The 19,983-nt window shown below is 40.5% G+C and overlaps 1 protein-coding gene across 1 annotated transcript in view; it reads left to right on the forward strand.

The window, feature by feature from the left end:
* Nucleotides 1-19,983, forward strand: part of grik5 (glutamate receptor, ionotropic, kainate 5) — a 65,672-nt gene that overhangs the window by 43,885 nt on the left and 1,804 nt on the right. The window contains exons 6-19 of the mRNA XM_026316977.1: nt 3,379-3,557; nt 4,332-4,385; nt 5,202-5,360; nt 5,763-5,915; nt 6,984-7,088; nt 9,493-9,600; nt 10,671-10,874; nt 11,924-12,037; nt 12,628-12,737; nt 12,965-13,138; nt 14,720-14,885; nt 16,004-16,229; nt 18,357-18,485; nt 19,792-19,958. Coding sequence (XP_026172762.1) covers nt 3,379-3,557; nt 4,332-4,385; nt 5,202-5,360; nt 5,763-5,915; nt 6,984-7,088; nt 9,493-9,600; nt 10,671-10,874; nt 11,924-12,037; nt 12,628-12,737; nt 12,965-13,138; nt 14,720-14,885; nt 16,004-16,229; nt 18,357-18,485; nt 19,792-19,958 — 2,048 coding nt within the window. The remainder of the gene's footprint in view (nt 1-3,378; nt 3,558-4,331; nt 4,386-5,201; nt 5,361-5,762; nt 5,916-6,983; nt 7,089-9,492; nt 9,601-10,670; nt 10,875-11,923; nt 12,038-12,627; nt 12,738-12,964; nt 13,139-14,719; nt 14,886-16,003; nt 16,230-18,356; nt 18,486-19,791; nt 19,959-19,983) is intronic.

Here is a 19,983-nt window from a genome sequence, read left to right on the forward strand (position 1 = left end):
GACTGTGTTGCACTGTTGGATACTCATATTGACAGTCTGGTCATAAAGTTCTGTCTGTTGTCAGAGATGAGAACATGGCTCACACTGCAACCTTCCTTTTTATAACTCATGCTCTTGCACACTGTGCACTGTGTATCCTTGTTGGAGGGTTATTAGCCCAAACCAATTTCATAAATATTCGTGTTTGAAATGCTTTCCAGTGTGGAATGAATTTAGGGGACATTTGATATAACTTGCCAGACACTCAGTGAACTTGAACATCGCAGAGGATTCAGGTAGTTAGTAGCCTTCTTTATTTTTCTTTTGAAAGAGCATGTTATTATGCACTGTCCTATTGAGAGTTGCATCCAGTCAAGGGCTTGGTCAGATGGTGGTTGTACTACTCGAACGGAGGTTTGTGAACACATGTCAGGATGCACTATATGTTGTAGGAGGTGGCAAAACCTTGGCACTGAATAATAATCACCTGACTTATTGTCACATCTGTCCAGTGAAACTGAACTGGGATGAGCTTCCGTGCAGCTGTTGACCTCTCACAGCAGCCAAGTACAACCATACGAGTACTGACAATTTCAAGAACCGGCAGTCATATAAAGAATAAGTGGGACCATTGAAGTCTGAACACTTCTCATGGCAGTGTAAAAAGGGTGGATGGTGAACAAACAAAGGATGGGTGACAAACAAAAAGCTGGGATATTATGAAAAATGGATTCAATCATTTAGAGGCTTTCATTATCTCCCCAGCAGTTAGCCAGCCTTCCAAAGGTTTCCTGAAATTAAGCTGAATTCCTTGTGGACTTGTCATTTCACTGAACTAAAAGAGCTTTGAAATGGCATCAGACATCTTTTTTCCAGTTTTGATCATCAGTTGAATGAGTAGATAAGAGCCTTGTCTTTCACCAGGGTTTTCCTCTCCTAAGAATTAGAGGCAACAGATAGCCTGATTTACCATCTGGGCTAGAAGATGCTGCTTTTAATGGTGGTGAGACTGAGGGATGCGTGTGTGTGTAATATATTTGGCTTGAAGGTGATCTTTACAAGGTTATCACACTCACAGACTCTGACCCACTTGGCTGCGCTATCTATCGCCATGGTGCTGGTTGCCATGGCTGCAGAATAGGTGCTAACTGCCACTCAACAGACTTGTTCCACACTCTGAATGACAGTGTGGGGGTGTGTGGCACAGTATGTGTGTGCGTGACAGATTTTTTTTTTTTTTTTTTTTTTCCCCTGAGTGCTTGGTTAACTTTGTTCATACCTGAGCTTATGTTTGAGTGCCAGTTTACGTTTTCAGGAGTGTGTCTGTGTACTGTTGCGCCTGAGTATGCTGCACATCTTTACATGGAGTGAGGGGAACTTGTGTGAACGTGTGGTTGAGTGTCTATGTCCGCAGCTCTGCTTTGGCAGTGAAGTGGCTGAATGCAATCCCTTTTTGTGGAGTGGTGTGTCCAAGGGTGGTAGACATGATCTCTATTTTTTATCTGAATGTATTTAAAAACGGATCATTTTTGTAAAACCATGATGGTAGAAATCTAATTTTCTTTTATTTAGTTCATGCAGGTAGCAGTCCATAGATTTTCTTATGAATGGGATTGAGTCAGAGATTTGGGGTATTTTTTGATGTATCCTTTTCTTAATATACCTATATCACAACGTGCTTACTGAGCCCAATTTCATTATACTGTTTTTATAAGATGGATGAGGCTAAGGACAGCGAGAGGGAGTGACTGAGTACAAAGAGGAGGAGATGGTGGCAGCATAGGGGCGAGATGGATACAGACAGAGTGAGTTAACTAGAGCACAGGGCTAAGACGAGCGAGATAGAGAGGTTGGAGCTTATGTGTGAGAGAGAGAGAATATATGAAAGAAGCCAATTGAGAGAAGGGTGTGGAAAGGAAGCTGTAAAGTGCATTGATTTTTTTTTTTTTTTTTTTTTTTTCCCCTCCTTCCTCAAACTAATTAAAGTTTTGGCCTGGTTCAGTGATTACCCCACTGCTTACAGAGGCTTTCTTCTGCTGAAGGGCTCTGCACACTACCTCTCCCCTCCTCTCCTCTTTCTTTCCTTCCCCTCCGTCCCCCAGATCCATGCCTCACCACTTATTTACATAGCTAGGGGAGCTTTAGTATAGAATTACAATTAGGAAACAGCAGGGTAGACTTTCTAGTAAAGGCTTCTTCCATGCAGGATGTCAAGTGAGTCTTGACTGCCATTGGTTATGCTTATTTTCAAGAGGAATTCACTTGAAGTGGGCAAATTGTCTCAAGTACTGTATTTCAGTCTTTTTGCTCCTGCAGCTGTTCTGCCCTTTCTTTCCTTTTTTTTTTTCCAAGGGGTTTGCAGAATCCTTGCATCTCCAGTTTTGTTATTTAGTTTAAGGTTTTTGAGTTTTATAAAGACAGACTATTTCACTCACAGTACACACATCACTCGAAGAACTGAAAAACATTGAGGGATGAGACAACAGACACAAAGTTAATTACAAAGCACTCAAACAGTGCATACCTCAACCAAAGCTGCACGATGCCCACATTTACTATTCTGTTATTCTATTATTTGTAGAAAATGTTTACAATTTTGTTATTTTGATTTTTTTTTTTTTTTTTTAGGATACCAAACCCTGTCTGGGAATTTTAGGGCTTTGACTTTCATTTGAGTCAGACTCACAAGCACCATGTCATGTTAATTGAGACACACCATGTATCTATGTATTATTTATCAAAGCAGAGTGTTTTTCTATCTTCCATTCAGGTACTATACATACCAAATTTAGTGAAGATTAGATTGCATCAGTAAGAACATTAAAGATTGTATGAGATATAAAATATAATAACAAATAAAACATTTTATTTAATAAAGTCTATCTGTACTTTTGCCTACTTTTGCAAAATGTTAATGGTAATGGGAAGTCTGTTTAGGTATAAATGGATGTAGTAAAGTGGATTGAAAGGATCAATGGGTAAATATTTTTCTCTGATGCATCAGAGTTCAAGCATTATGGTCAAACAGTGTTAATGTATAAATGGCCACTTGGTGGCGCTAGCTGCACCAGAACTAATCACCTTTTCCCCAGCCCAACTGTTAACTGTGTCAAATAGGTTAGTGTACTCCATCTTCCTCCCATAGTCCAAAGACATGGAGGTTAGGTTGTTTGGTGACTCTAAATCGCCCATAGGTGTGAATGGGAGTGTGAGTAGAAAGAAACTGTGAATCCTGACACTGTAAACTTGATCATACTTCACAAAACTGATACAAACATATTATCATTTGACGATGAATCAAGATTTTCATAGGTCCCGCAAAACTCATGTTTTGTAAGTATGAGCTGTGTTTACTGATACATTGGCATTCAGCTCAGCTCTGCCTTTGCTCTGCCTCAGGCCTGCTAAGATTGGAGGAACTGGTCCGCCGCTTTCTCATCTCACGGGAAACGCTGTCAATCAGGATGCTGGATGACAACCTGGACCCTACACCACTGCTGAAGGAGATCCGTGATGACAAAGTGGCAACCATCATCATTGACGCCAACGCTTCTGTGTCCTATCTCATCCTGAAGAAGGTCAACTTTCAAGGATCAATACATTCTTCAGATCAACCCACACATGTTCAGGATTCAAATTTAGTCTTGTATACATTACACCCAGTAACATTCAAGGGGATTTGCACTTTTCTCTTTTATGCATTCATGTGGGAAATTCAGGTTACAGTCATGAAGGGCATGCATAGCTTACCATCTGTAAAATAATAAAACACTCCTTCTCAAAGTTCCCGAGGCGATACATTTGTTGTCGTAAAAGAATTAACTATTTTTACCTTCTCTGCCCTCTGGGGCAGCATAGGGAACAATATTTATACATGTCTGCCAGCAACAATCACTTACACTCTTAAAGTATTTGACAAAAGAATATCTTGTGCTGGGACGTGGTGCAGATGTTACCAAGGCTTGTTCTGATTCATAGTATGGCCTGTGATGCCGATAGCCAGCTCGGTGAGTCACAGTTTGAATGCATGGGGGGGGGGGGGGGGGGGTTTCCGCTGGACACATCAAAGAGGCTGTCCGCCCTCAGCAAAATGTCCTAGTGTTAGCCTGATGATGTAAAACTGTGATTAGCGTATGCTTCCTCTCCCTCCCTTTCTCCTCCCCCACATTCTCCCCTGCTTTGTTCCCCAACTGTCTCCTTTGCTCTCTGACTCTCAGTAACTCTTCCCCTTTGCCCTCACTAACTCTACCTTCAATCTTTCTGCATTTTTTGTTAATCTCTCTGTCCACATTCTGTATCCCACCCGCCTCATCTTTTTTTTATTTTATTCTCTCTTTTTCTCTGGTCTACAGGCATCAGAGCTGGGGATGACATCAGCATTTTACAAGTATATTCTCACGACCATGGTAAGAGCATACCAATTCTTCACTTTCTCCTTTAGTGGGGTCTGTTCCTCCATTTTCTCCTCCTCCTCGTCTGTCCCTTTATGAACAAGCAACAGTGTAAGGTGGGGAAAGTATTCAATAAAGGAAGAAGACAGAGGTGACAGAGAGAAAAAAGAGAGAGGAGATGAAGGGGGAGAGAAGAAGAGAGAGAGAGGGTGAGATCTGAGAAACGAACACACTGTACAAAGATGTGGAAGTGCAGACGAAGATGTCAAAAAAAAAAAAAAAAAACTGAAGAAAAAGGGGTCTGAGGTGAAGGTGATGACAGACGTGATGCACCCTTCTTCTGCCACCCGCCACCTTCTCTACACTTCTGCTGTTTTCATCTGCCTCTTTGATACGCTTCCCTCTCCTTCAACCATTTGAATTAATGTGTCACTTTATGCTGTGTGCCTGATTTTTATTCCCCCCCCCCCCCCCCTTTTTTTGCCCTGTGTGTCTGATGTGCTCTCGTGCTTCAGATGCTGCATCTTGTGTGTATATCTCTGAAAAGCTACTGGAGTCATTTCCATCAGCCTCTCTTTCCCCTGTATCACTGTTTTCCCATTTTCCCAGCTGTCTATATCCTTTTTTTCTCTCTCCCTCAGAGATTAGATTTTGTCACTCACTGTAGTCTCTTTTTTTCTTTATCACACTTTTCTTTGCATAGCATTTTTCTTCTGATTTGATACACTGTCAACACTGTCACTCACCTGAATATTCTGTCTCTCTCTGCAAACATTTTCCCCGCTCTCTCTCTCTCTCTATCTCTCTCTCTCTCTCTCTCTGCTTCTCTAGGATTTCCCCCTGCTGAGACTGGATGATATAGTGGATGATCAGTCCAACATTGTGGGTTTCTCCATGTTTAACACCACCCATCCCTTCTATCTGGAGTTCATCAGGAGCCTGAACCTCTCTTGGAGGGAAGGCTGTGACCTAACGTACCCCGGCCCTGCGGTAAGTCTCTTTGATGCATGAGTAGTCACACATGCAAATTCAGGAGTAATTTTTAGAGCTTTGTGTGTGTGTGCGTGTGCTGAGTAACATTAAGCTACCTTATTTCTTAAACTGATTCATTGAGCATTTAAAAAGATTCAACTAGTCTTTTTTCTTGTATTTAATAGGTATTGATGTAGCCATTTATGTTTCCTCCCCACTGGTTTGCTCATACCTTTATTCTTTCTCCCCTCTGATTTTTTTTTCTGCCTCCTTCCCTCCGTCCTTGTTAAACATTCAACTATCTGTGCTCACGCCTCTCTCTTGTTCCCTCGTTGCATCTTCTCCCATGGCTCTTTTCCCCTCCTCTTTCTGCCTCTCTTGCCGTTCATTCCTCTCGTGTTTCCTCTTCCCCTTCCACAGCTCTCATCAGCACTGATGTTTGATGCGGTGCATGTGGTAGTGGGCGCAGTGAGGGAATTGAACCGCAGTCAGGAAATTGGAGTGAAACCACTCAGCTGCACCTCACCTCAGATCTGGCAACACGGGACCAGCCTTATGAACTACCTGCGTATGGTAAACGCTTGATAAATCTGCATGTGTGCAGTATGTTTTCTGCAATCACCTGATGACAAGCATGCTCACACACATGAACAATACTTCTAAAATATGTTTGCTACTAACAATTATTTTCTTCCTTGATTAAACAGCTTTTTTTTTGTTAAGCCATTAATTATTTATTCAACAAAAGTCATAAACTTGTGAACAATAAAATAAAAATCCCTGTAACTTCAAATTAGAGCTGAAACAATAGATTCATTATGAACAGAAAACTGTGATTTATTTTAAGCAAAATGACAAAATTATGAAGATCAACACACAAATTATGAGGATCAACACACAATGTTATATCACATAATATAAACAAGCTAAAAGATTCAAGCCTCATATTTCATATATTAATGAATTTCTTTGGTTGACTTATTGATAAATGATGACAGTACAAGTACCTCCTGTATCACCATCATCTCATGTTGCATGTAATCTCTGTCTTTTATTGTTCTTTGTCATCTCCCATCTCTGGTTTTCTGTGTGTTTCTCTCATCGACGACCTGTTGTCAAGGCAGCCCGAGCCCCATATTTCATTGCCTCTGCCCCACCGGCCCAACATCTGTCTTTGTTAGTCAACATCATGGTGCGCTCCATCTCCAGCACTGTGCCATTTGTCATCGATCTCACTAACTGTGCCAGCACCTGGGTTTTGGAAAGTGAGAGCTGACTTGTGAGGTGCAGTCCTTAGTCTTATTAGGCAGCTGTTGACTCTGTGCTGCTCGATCTGAGCCTTGCAGTCACTTTTCTCCTAGTTAGTCCAAAACTGATGATCCCTGTCCAGTCTTACAGATTTCCTCTATCTCTTTTACACTTTATTTCTCTTTTTCTTTCACCCTCTCTTGCTTCCTGGTCTCTGTATCTGTTTGCCTAATCATGATTGGTAGTGAGAAGAATACAGAACATAGTGCTTATTTCTCCATCTCTCCTCTTTTTTTTTCTACCAACTATTCTCTCATTTTCTTATCTTTCCTTTGCCTGTTTTCTTTGCCTCTTTCATATGTCCTCACCTCTCCCTCTGTGTCTGCCTGCCAGGTGGAGTACGATGGGCTGACAGGGCGTGTGGAGTTCAACAGCAAAGGTCAGAGAACCAACTACACCCTGCGGATCCTGGAGAAACACAGAGGAGGCCACAAAGAGGTCAGGAGTCACCTGTTATCATGCTGCAGACAGGTCACATCGCCAATAGGCTTTGGGTTAGTTACAGGTCACCCATCTGATTTCACAATGCCGGGAGAAGCATTTAACTCTGAGGTCAGCCTCACCACAGACTCCTTTGATAGTGGTCAAAAATCTGTATTTTGTTAGGCCTGTTTAATGGGTCTCACTTGCCGGCACTGTAGTGTAACCACAATCTGATGTGGGTCATGTAACAGCTGCAAATATATGTTAATATTTGTTTTATCTTAAGACTATTAGAATATATTAGCAGCATGAATAGTTCATCAATTGAATTACAAACAACTGCTCAATTTTCTAGCAGGTCTGTAGTTTTGAGTGTTTTATTATCTGTCATTGTAGGACACATGTAGGTATTTTCTTTTTCAGGCTTGTTTCAGAATATTAGCGTTAACTTGTTTTTTTTGTTTTTTTTAATCTGAAAGTGCTATTTCAATAATGAATGTTCTATTATACTAAACATTGCTTTATTTGCAGAAATCATTGTTCATTAATTAGCCTCAAGCTCAATGTAGCGTAAATAAGTAAATAGATCTACTGTTCATTCTACAGTATATGTAAAATTTTTATGAGGTCTTCATGGAGTTTATTTTTGCCTTTGTCTTTTACAGAACAGGAGTTCTGTTTAAACTGCACTGGTTTTATTTAATGTGGACCTGGTCTTTGGGTGGGTTTTCTCTGGGTACTCCAGTTTCTTCCCACAGTCCAAAAACATGTATGTCAGGTTGAATGGTGACTCTAAATTGCTCATAGGAGTGAGTGTGAGTGTGTGTAGTAGTTTGTCTCTATGTGGCCCTGTGATGGACTGGTGACCCGTCCAGGGTGTACCCCTGCATTTTACCTAAAGAGAGCTGGGATAGGCTCCAGCAGATCCCTGTGACCCAAAAAACAGCATTAAGCGGGTATATATAATAAATGGATGGATGTAATTAAAAACCACCAAAATTCGTCACAAGTAGCATTTACTAGATAACTATGAATGCTAAAACATGGTGTAACAATTTCTCAATTAGAGTAAAGACAAACATCTTCAGTAATGTCAGTTACAGAGCAATATCTATCTAAAGTTTGCAAACATTAGCTAACATTATCCTCTATAAGCTAATGATCAATTAAGGCTGCAGCACCAAATCTCAAGCAAGGGTCTCTTTAATTTGAAAAGGATTTGTGCCGTTTTTTTCTTTTACATTGCCTCTGTGTAATCCTAACCTTTATTTCATATATCTTTTTTAAAATTCATTTTACTGGATCAGATATTCTGGGCATCTTGTCTTTTTGATCTACTAGATAAAAGCCACAACACATTTGTTATGGGTACTTGGACAATGTGAAAACCATAATAAAATGTTGGCAGACTCAATCAGTAAAGCGTTTAGGAGCATTTTGAGGCATTATTTTGTCAATGAAAAGTTCTGTAGTGAGCAATAAATGCAGAAAATGGAAATCTAAACCCATTTTGCCTGCATTTCAAAGTCAAGACTAGTGTAAATGAAGCATAGATACACACATCACTGCAGATCTAGACTGAGAGAATTTTGCTGTGGTTCATTGACAGGAGGAAGCACTTCCTCTTCACCTTCCCTTAATATGTCCTCGCAGGCTCTACTAGGTCAGCTGTCTCTAGTGTTAACACTAAATGGCGCTTAAATGTAATCTTTAACTTGGTGGGAAAGTTAGGTTGCGACAATTAACATTTTAACTCTCTTACCACCTCTATTCACAGCGACACCCACCTTGTAGACAAGCAGCGGTGGTTCATTGAGAGAGACTGGTCTTAAATGTCAAGGCTGGATAAAGAGAGTCAAAGAAAAACTGTGATTCTGTCTGAGGAGTCATTACCTCTCCTCTGACCTATTGAAAGATGTACAGTAATATCTTCTAGAGAAATGCCTCTGCGAGCTGCGGTTCCACTTCTGCACACTGGTTATGTCATAATCACACACTTATGTAGTTAAGTGACTTTATTGTCTCCATAAAGTCAAAATATGTGAGCTGTTTTTATGCAATTTAAGAAGGGTGTTAGTAAAGGAAAATAGACATGGCGATGAAGCTGATCATGAATGCTTTTCATTACCGTCTTTACCATCTCGTCCCAGTTCATTACTCTGCTTATAAACATCACGTTTTCTTTACAATAGTGCATGGTACTGCAGGTATGTGTATAGGTCCAAAGGGAACAATTAAATTAACGTGCATATACAGTATGTAACAGAATGGAGAATAAAGCATGAAATATTAAACATGCGCTCTGCAAAATAGACCAATAGGGTTACTTGCACTCACTGAAATCCTTATTTGCCTAACAGTACATTTTTTTATCCCTACAATAGCCATTGATTTTCTCTTACATTGTCTGCTCTGTTAGATTGGGATTTGGTACTCCAACAATACTCTGGCAATGAACTCCACAAGCCTGGATATTAATGTCTCTGAAACACTGGCAAACAAGACCCTCATTGTCACCACCATACTGGTAAGGTTGCAATTACCTTCTGGACCACCACACTGGTGAGGTTAGAGTTGTTTTTGTGGAGCTGCACAGGCTGTGCCACAGCTCATGCTGTGCTGTGGTCTGTTTCTGTTAATTTTGCTGTTCTTGTAGCTGTCATAGAAACTGACAGAGCACTGAAAGAGACGTGTTAGTCAATTCAAACTGGCGAAACCCGAGTCCTGCGATAATGTTAAAACACTTGAAGTTGTCTCCTTCTGGTTTTGAATTGAGTCATTCCATATTAGTAAATCAATACATCTCTTACATGATGTTGCTCTTACTTGATAGAGTTAATCCCTATGCACTGCTCTGTGCTTTAATATAACCTAATGCTGACAATCCAACAGAACAGCAAAAACCTTAAATACTGCAGAAAACAAACTAGATGATAGACCAACCTAGAACAAAGGAGGTGAATCAGATATTCAGTGTTGTGACAAGCATATGTGTTTGCAGTCAGATGAGCTATTTTGCTGCTTTCTCCCAAGATGAGTTTACCCTTGACTGTGTAACGTGGGATTTCTGCTCATAGGATGTTAGCATTGTGAAAGTATTCTTTCTTTAGCTCAGTATAATTGGCGCACTCAAGCAAAGAAATAGTTCGATTCACTTATTTGCTTTCTTGCCAAGAGTGAGATGAGAAGATCAATATCGCTCTTATGTCTGTACAGCAAATATGAGGCTGCAGCCAGGTAACTTATCTTAGTGTAAAGACTGAACCGCGCTGATTAAACAAAGAAACAATAACGTGTCAATTAGTCAGCTTTAGAGATGCTGCAGGTGGGCGACACTCTGTGCCCTGTCTTTGTGCTAAGCTAAAGTAATTATATCCTGGATATACTGTAGCTTCATATTGAAGGAGTAGATATTAGAGTGGCATTAATCTTCACATCCAACACAGACAGAAATCAATGAAGTGTTGACAATCATTTACATTTTTTCTGACATAAGTCATTTTTTTAACCATAGAAATCTGTTTTTGGACCATTAAAAGCCTTGCATTTTAGACAGTAATATCTCCTCAAACTGGGTAATGTTTCGCCCATGTTCAGGAGAACCCATATGTGATGCGTAAAGACAACTACCAGGACTTCCAGGGCAATGATCAGTATGAGGGCTTCTGTGTCGACATGCTGAGGGAGCTGGCAGACATCTTGAAATTCTCCTTCAAAATCAAGCTGGTGGATGATGGGCTATATGGGGCTCCAGAGCCCAATGGCTCTTGGACTGGCATGGTTGGAGAGTTAATCAACAGGGTGAGTACTCTCTCTCTCTCTCTCCCTCTCTCCCTCTCCCTCTCCCTCTCTCTCTCTCTCCCTCTCTCCCTCTCTCTCTCTCTCACACACACACACACACACACACACACACCAGAAACACAGAAACATGCTAAAATGTTCTAGTGTCTCTACAAACAGAAGCTTATATTTAACACACACAAGCAAGCACACACACAGCCTCCTTCACACACACACTCTCACTCTGTAGCCCCAAACCACAACTCTGCTGTAACTTCCCATGTCTCAAATTGCCCTCAGAGGGGAGTAAGACTCTTATCTAGGACAAAAGCTGACTTGATAATTCCCCAAAAGAGAGTGGTAGCATTGCTTAAAATCATCTGCACTATCTTTCCTCGCAGTAACCCACCCCATCCCAGCCCGCCCCCTCTCTTTCTCCCCCAGTCCAGGCCTAGTGTGCCGCTGACAGTCACTCTGGCTGAAGCAGGCTAATGAGAGCCCCTCTCTGCTTAATTACCATACGGTATACTTCAATTACCAGGCTGTGGTCCCTGTGTGGGGCCTTCCACACTGCTGCTCCCCCAGCTCTTCACGCTTTCTCTCCCTCCCTGCCCTCCTCAATGCTTGATCATTCAGCTCTAATTAGCAGCCCATGTTCATCAATTAGCTTTTAATGGAATAGATGGAGGGGAGGCATTGCAACCAGAGATCTGCAAGGCTTTATACAGGTGCAAAGACCAGCCACCCAATGCTTACTTCCAATTATCCTCATTTGGATGTGGATAATGTGTGTGTACCACGGGGAAAGGCAGTGAGTGCTATATGATTTTGCAGATGTGTTTTCAAGTGGATAGTCAAACTTTTCCTTTATCATTCGGGAAACCTCCATTTTATTCCAACAGGGCTCTCATATACTCAGTGAAGCATCAAGTGTCTTTGTATACACTTACCTGACAAGTTGTCATTTTTCTCCCTGACTCTCCTCCACTAACTCTGTCTTTATCTTCCCTCGCTCTCGCTTTTCTCTCCCTATCCAAATTGCCTACCTTTCCTTTCTTTCAATTCTACAGAAAGCAGACCTGGCTGTGGCAGGCTTCACCATCACGTCAGAGAGAGAGAAAGTTATTGACTTCTCTAAGCCGTTCATGACTCTGGGGATCAGCATCTTGTACAGAGTTCAACTGGTGAGGGTGCTATCTAGGGCATGTAAGGCTCATGCTGAGTGATAATCACAACAGATCTTGTGTTGGATTTCATTTCTTTTGTTTGCACTGCTGTAAAGCCAATGGGACATAGCAAAGCCAATGGGCTACACTTGTTAGATGAAGCATAAAGAATCGGGCTGCTTATCGCATAATAGTTGATCTCATCTTTTGAAGATGAAGATTGTATGTGTGTAGTATGCTGTTTGCTGCATCAGCTGTGTGCACATTGAAATTTATAGATATGATTTAAATTGTTCAATATGTCAGTGCTGTGTAACTGTGGCAGCTTTGCAAATTAGGTTTTGGGACTAAGCCACGTATGCTTCAGTAGTATGCATTGTGAAATGGAGCGTATATGGATTGTAGCATTAATGAATCAAAGCACTGCAGACTTACTATCAGTAAATAATGTGCAGAGAAGGATACTGCCCTCCTGTGGTGCAAAAGGAGCATTTAATGACTGCTAACTCCTGACACGTTTGTTTCTGACAACCTGTCACTCTCTCTCTCTTTCTTCATCTTTCTGCTTTTCTTTCTCTTCTTCTTCTTCTTCTTTTTCTTTGCTCCAGGGTCGGAAACCGGGTTACTTCTCCTTCCTCGATCCCTTCTCTCCAGCTGTCTGGCTCTTCATGCTGCTGGCCTACCTGGCTGTCAGCTGTGTGCTCTTCCTCGCTGCAAGGTCAATACATTACATTGGACACTACTGATAGTCTGTAGCTCACATCTGTGCTCTAGTTATCTTGCTAAACATGGGTCTTTTTTTTTTTTTTACCTTAGCCTCATGCAGACAGTTTGACTGGAATTTAATGGCTCATTGGTGGTGACTACATAAAGATGACAGAAGTACATTGCTCTGCTTAAGTATGATTTCAAGGTCGTTCACCTACACCTGTATTCCCCAACCAGGCTGAGCCCGTATGAGTGGTACAACCCCCACCCGTGTCTGCGAGAGCGCAGGGACATGCTGGAGAACCAGTACACTCTGGGAAACAGCCTGTGGTTTCCGGTCGGAGGCTTCATGCAGCAGGGATCAGAGATAATGCCAAGAGCTCTGTCCACCCGATGTGTCAGTGGAGTGTGGTAAGTTATTGAAGGGTTAAATTTGTGCTTGTGTTCACATCCAGTTTGAAGCCCCTATCCACTCAAAAATGTGTTTTACTTATTAATTCACTTGATAATTTCACAGTGCAGAATGATGCATGCGCACTCTGACATTACGTCGCTGGAAAATGAGATATGAGTATGAGTATTTGTGACATTACAAGTGATGTTGAAGTTGATCGTAATCCAGTGTCTCCTTCTCCAGACTAGAACTAAAATGTGAGGTGATGCTGCTTTATGTGCCATTGGCCTGCACCTGTGGATTCCAATAATTGATAGTTTTAAATGAACCTTAAAACCACATATGTAGACATGTGATTTCATATTCAGAGTTATACGTTTCTTAATCAGGAATCTTTATCTTTTCTCAAGAGTTTCTTTTTTAACATATCTGCTGTGTAAAAGAATGACATGATTTTCTTAGTTATAGGCGTATACAATAGCCTCCATAGAGCGCAAGTTTTTTTTTTTACATTTTCTAGGAGGCAGTATTTCATGCAAATAATACAAAAAACACTAAGCTCACAGAATTACTAGCCTGATGATATTCCTGTGGCAACAGTGACTGAAAGAAATAATAGTTGCTAGGAGCTAAGGAGATAAAGGAGGAAGGAAGGAAGAGCAAATTACGCTGAGTTGAGCAAGATAATGGGATAAGTGATCTTATAAAATATAGTAAGTGCATAATGTTCTTCATGAAGATTTTAGATATTCAGCAAGGGTCCCATTTTCAGGTTTGCAATTGTAGAGTATTATCCATGTAATGAAACTTACAATGCAATGTTGCACATTTAGGAATACTATTTATACAAAGGCACTGTATGTATCCCTTTAACATTTAGGGATGTATTACAGCACTGTCCATGGTTTTTGCATTAATGTGATAAAATGTCTTGATTTGTCAGCTGTTTCATTTACATTGTCTAAAAACAAACATTCCCACACAACATAATCAGTTAATTTACTCATAATCTCTGAATTGGTTTATCAGGGGAAAAATGTTTTCATTATGTATGGTGTTGTGCAAAGGGTCTACATCATAAAAGTAATGTTAGGAAGCTTTTAGCAATAATGCCATGGATGTTTATCCCTTCAAACAAAGTGCAGTAAAGAGAACAACACTAAATTCCATTAGTGTTTAATAACAAAATCAGGTCTCTTAGGTACACCTGTACACAGTTTTTCAAGGTACATGGCATATAGGTTCCTCCAAGCATCGGAAGAACTTGCCACAGTTCTTCTATGGATTCAGTCTGTCTCAGTGTCTTCCGTCTCTTCATGTAACACCAAAGTGACTCTGTGATATTGAGATCGGAACTCTGTGGGGTCTAAAACATCTGTTGCATGACTGTTTGTTCTTTTGCTCTCTGAAGATAGTTATTTCTGACTCGAACTGTGTGTTTTTTTGGGCTCTTTGTCATGTGGGATGAATCAGATGCCTACCTGATGCTACTCCTTGCCTAAAACCTTTGCGCAGTTCTGTATAATGATGCCATGTAGGCAGTTTCATCCATATTTCTGATTCCTACTTTTTTTCCTTCCTCTGTCTTTACCTCACAGGTGGGCCTTCACCCTGATCATCATCTCCTCCTACACAGCCAACCTGGCAGCCTTCCTGACTGTCCAGAGGATGGAGGTTCCCATCGAGTCTCCTGATGACTTGGCTGACCAGACCAACATCGAATATGGTACCATCCATGGAGGGAGCACAATGACTTTCTTCATGGTAGGACCTAGTTCAAATAGTTCTGTTTTTATTCTCTTTTTTTTGTTTCTTTTCTTTTTTCTTGGGATTTGTGGATGGTAATATGGATGGTAATATGTGTGTTTTTGTATTAGTGTGTACATGTTAAATTGTATAATTTTTGATTGCAGTTGAATGGACTTTCCTGAATTGCCTGTATAGCAACCAGTTTTCATAAAGTTTTTGTGTGTGTGATTTAGTGCAGCACCTCTGTCTTTATTGCCATGCCTAGAGTGAATGGTTGTCCTTATATTTGCTACTATATCTTTGAGTTCCTGTGTTGTTTCTTTATGGATGTTTGTGTTTGTGTTAAGTGGCTGACTGCCTGTGTTTGCTTATGAGACCGCTTCCGGCATGTGTGTCGACATCTGTGTTTGTCATCGTGCGCTTGGGTTTCGTCCTTGTGTGTAGGTGTATTTACGTGTAGGAGTGTGTGCAGGTGAGTGTATATGTTTATTTATATGCATGCTTGGGAAATGGCCTCATGCCAGTTTGTGAATGTGTGTGTTTTGCATTCTCCTGGTGTTTCTCCGTATGGAAAAAGTAGTTTATGTTTGCCTATGTAATCCAGTTTTAGTGGTACAGTACATAACCCTGTTCAATGCCTAATCCATCCATGCATACACTATATACCTGTATTGTTGCCACACTCTCAAGTCTTTCCCTTTCTTCTGACAATACATAGACATACCACATATAATTGTACACATTAAACATTTAATCCTGTTTTGGAGCCGAACCACCTCGTGTGCTGATTTTCCTCCATATGCATGAAAGATGGTGCATCAGCTACGTTGTCAGCGATTAAACTGTTGCCTTGATTCACCTTGCTGTTTTCCTTCTACTCTCTTCTCTCCTTTATCCCTGTTTGCCATTGATGTTTTACTCTGCTTATCATTATTCACACTAGATTTACTGTTCTGCGTGTACTTCCCTTCCCTCTTTATCCATAATGCATATTTCTCTTTATCTGTCTCCTCTCTTGCGTTTGTATCAACCTCCATTTGTTTAATGCAGCAAAGACAGATGATAGGACATGGAGCTCATATGAACACTCAATTGTAGTCTGTGTTGAATTCCTATTGTTTTTTCTTCTACAGAACTCTCGTTACCAGACCTACCAGCGCATGTGGAACTACATGAACTCCAAGCAGCCCAGTGTATTTGTAAAAAGCACAGAGGAGGGCATTGCCCGTGTGCTCAACTCCAAATACGCCTTCCTGATGGAGAGCACCATGAACGAGTACCACCGTGGCCTCAACTGCAATCTCACACAGATAGGAGGCCTGCTGGACACCAAAGGCTATGGCATCGGCATGCCTCTGGGTAATAATACTTGCATCATTTCTCAAACAAAGCATGTTTTAATACCAACTTGTTGGTGACATCAAATGACCTTTTTATTTTTAAATCTTAAAATATGCAGTAAAGCCTCTTAATTTTTTGATATGCAATATACAGACAGGAAGGATAAAGACAAGGAAATGGCATCACATGTAACTAAAGACACAAAAGCGACATAATGACCAATGGGACACAACATTTTCAGCCTGAAGGTTAAAATAAGAACAGTGCCAGTGCAGTGCCGGGGAAGTAAATATATTGTCTTTGTCTGTTATGAGTAGTGGTATCTCACAAATTTACTGTAGCTAAAAATATAAAGATGACATATACATAATGTATCCCCACAACTGTGTAAAAATGATCCCCTTAAAGGACTTTCTGTATAATCCTTAAGCTCAAGGTGAATCTCTTCAGAAAAACTGGATTCCTGCTCTATTTAAATAGTCAGAGACAAAATCATTAAACTGTGGGCTATTTACAGTTAAGGGTGAAGTAGGTCACCTATAGCCCCAGTGACCTCTTAGACAAAGAATAGAGCTGGTATTAAGTCTGCTGGACTGGTGAACAGCTACAGTATTCATAAGATCTGGCAGAGAAATGGTCATACTGTGACTGCTCATGTCCAACAGAGTGCAGGGTGATGAGGGGTTATCTTGATCCCGAAACTCAAAATGAATAAAAACTCATTTACTGACAGGGGGAGAGGCAGAAACACCTGCATGAGATCACTTATGCTAAATAGACACATATAGTTGTACTAAGAGATTAGATCTGAAAATGTCTTGTAAGTGGCTGATTTAATTTTTTTTTATCTGAGGGCTTAGTACATATTTCAAGTGGAAGTAATGAACATGCGGTTAATTGCTTTTCCACACACATCTGGCTCCTCTGAAGCTCCTTTTTAGCACATAGAGGTGGTGTCCCTGAATCACAGTGATCTATTCTTGCGAAGAAGAGGAAGACATGACTAGAAAGAGGAAGGACAGACTAAACTTGTGAAGAAGGATAAAGCAGAGTTACTGAGTAGACAAACGGAAAGAGATCCTAAGACATTTATATATTCTGAAGGATTTCTTATAAGGTCCCTTTACCTAAATTATAGAAAAAATATATTCTCTCACTTACCTATAGGGATTTTGAGTCCAATTTAAAGGAATTCTGGGAAATATGCTTGAATATGCTTTATTGATGATGATCAATACAGCTGAAGATAGTGAGAATGTGCTAAACTATTTCTTGGTAGGAAACATTGGCTTTCTGAATCAACAAACCTATTAAAGGAAATTAGAAAATTGTTGCAAAACGTTTTCTTCTTTTTCTCGAGATAAAAACACAAAGACATAATCTGTTAATTTGTGGGATTTATAGGTTCTAGTAGATTTTTTTGGTTTAGTTTAGTTTTGTTGATAGAGCCAAGCTAGCTGTTTCCCCCTTTGTGCAAAACTAAACTAATCATCTCCTGGCTGAAGCTTCACATTTAGGAGGAAAACATGAGTGGTATTGATCTTCTCATTTACATCTAAGTGCAGTTCCTTTAATTGAATTGAAATGACTCTGTGAACACATAACAGTGCTACTGGAATTTGTCACTAGTACAGTGTGTAACAGCATTTCTATTGCAAAAGCAAACACGTGGGCGCAAAAAATGTTTTTATATTATTTATTATTTGTAGTATGTAGCTCTATTGGAAAAACTGTTCATGTCATTTGTTGATTATCTTCATGTCTAGATAACATTAACAAAACTGCTAAAATATATTTGCAATTTCTGGTGAACTGATCCTTTAAATTGTTCCAACCTCTTCTACTGTGTTTAGTTTTTAACATGCTTTGTATGCTGCCTGACCAGCAGCTTAACCGCTGGCATTATCTGGGTGTAATCTCACTTTTCATCTCTCACTAATCCTGTCTTCATTCTTACCATAACATCACTCAGGCATCTCCAGGCTGCAACAGCGGTTCTTTTTCTTTTTTTGTTACACTTTCTTCACTTCATGTTTATGTTCTCTTCTAAAATAGACCTTTTCTTTTTTTTTCTCTCTGCTCTTTTACTGCACCTTTTCCATCTTCCACCACTTGCTCTTATCCTACTTTCCTGTCATTTGCCAGGGTCTCCGTTCAGAGATGAGATCACCCTGGCCATCCTCCAGCTGCAGGAAAATAACAGGCTGGAGATACTAAAAAGGAGGTGGTGGGAAGGAGGCCAGTGTCCCAAAGAGGAGGACCACCGTGCCAAGGGTCAGTCGACTGCATCTGTCTGCCTCCTCTCCCTCCTTCTCTCTAATGTACCCAGTAATAGTCTCCTCACTCTGCGCTACAGTACTGCTAATGGCTAATGCTTAACTTAATGTCCTTGTGAAGGGTGCTTAGCACAGTCTACTTTCCTAAATGTCTTCTGTTTGTCCCAGGTGGTGTGTAATGGGAATTTTATTAGTATGAGTGTGTCTGTTTGTCATGCATGGTGACTGTGCACGTGTGAGTGTTAAATGCCTGTGTCAGTAGAAATGACCAGTACAGTGAAAATGCCTCAGCAATAATGCCACTGCTGTCAGATGTAAATCTCTCTTAAAACGGTTAAGATAACTCTGAACTAAACACTTCATGCTTGGCTGTTCGGCACCATTGACGTTCAGCCGCACAGTTTTAAGTGTTTCAGGCTCTCATAATTTTGATATCTACTCAGACATGTCGTCTTAGGTAATTTGTGTTTTTTTTTTAATGGAATTGAAAGAGCACTCCAGCAATTTAGTATTACACATGCTCAAAATTGGGATTTTTTTTCAAAAGAATGATCAAAATTGAAGCTGAGGAAAACCTGATTTTTAGTCTTTTGTATGGATCAAGCTCCAAAAATCCTGGATCCTGCACTTTCTATAATGCAACATCATAACAAGCTCTCCAGGTTCACTGTGGTGTTTGTAATGTTATGCACTTTTTTTCAGGTGCTTAAAGGAATAGTTAAACATTTTGTGGAATAAATATGAAGCTACAGTTAGCAGCTGGTTAGCTTAGCATAAAACCTTTTATAAGAAACAGCTAGTATGATTCTGTCCAAAGGTAACATCTCACCATCAGAAGCTCTAAATGTCACTTTTTAGTCTGTTCTTTCTCAGTAAGCTGTGTTTTCAGAAAAGTCATGACACACCAGCCCTAGATAGAGTTCATCATGAGCACAACACACACCCCAGACTGCTGTTTTTATTTTTTCTGTGGCTTAAACACATGCATGTTTAATGCATGTTTAAAGTGTGTGTTTAAAGCCTGTTAATTACTGAGGTTTGAAGGTGATTTTATGCTGGCTGGGTTACCTTTGGATAGAACCGGGCTAGCTGTTTCCAGTCTTTATGCCATACTGTGCTAACCAGCTTCTAATATTAACCAAAACCAAATAAGCAAAGTTGTCAAAAATATTTAATTGTTCTTTAACCACAGAATATCACAATTTCCACAGGCTGTGCAGTACACACATGACAAGTTGTGTGTCCATTGTGAATGTATATGAATATATATGTACTAACATGTGTTTCCTGTTGCCCATTCTCAGGTCTGGGCATGGAGAACATTGGGGGCATCTTTGTGGTGCTGATCTGTGGCCTCATCATTGCCGTGTTTGTGGCCATTATGGAGTTTGTGTGGTCGACACGCCGCTCGGCAGAGACTGATGAGGTATGCCCTCATACCTGCCCTCGCCGACCCCACAGACACACCCCAGTAGGTTACCATGGCATCCCGCCAG

This window comes from Mastacembelus armatus, chromosome 16 (genome assembly GCF_900324485.2).
Source record: "Mastacembelus armatus chromosome 16, fMasArm1.2, whole genome shotgun sequence".
Classification (NCBI taxonomy): Eukaryota; Metazoa; Chordata; class Actinopteri; order Synbranchiformes; family Mastacembelidae; genus Mastacembelus; species Mastacembelus armatus.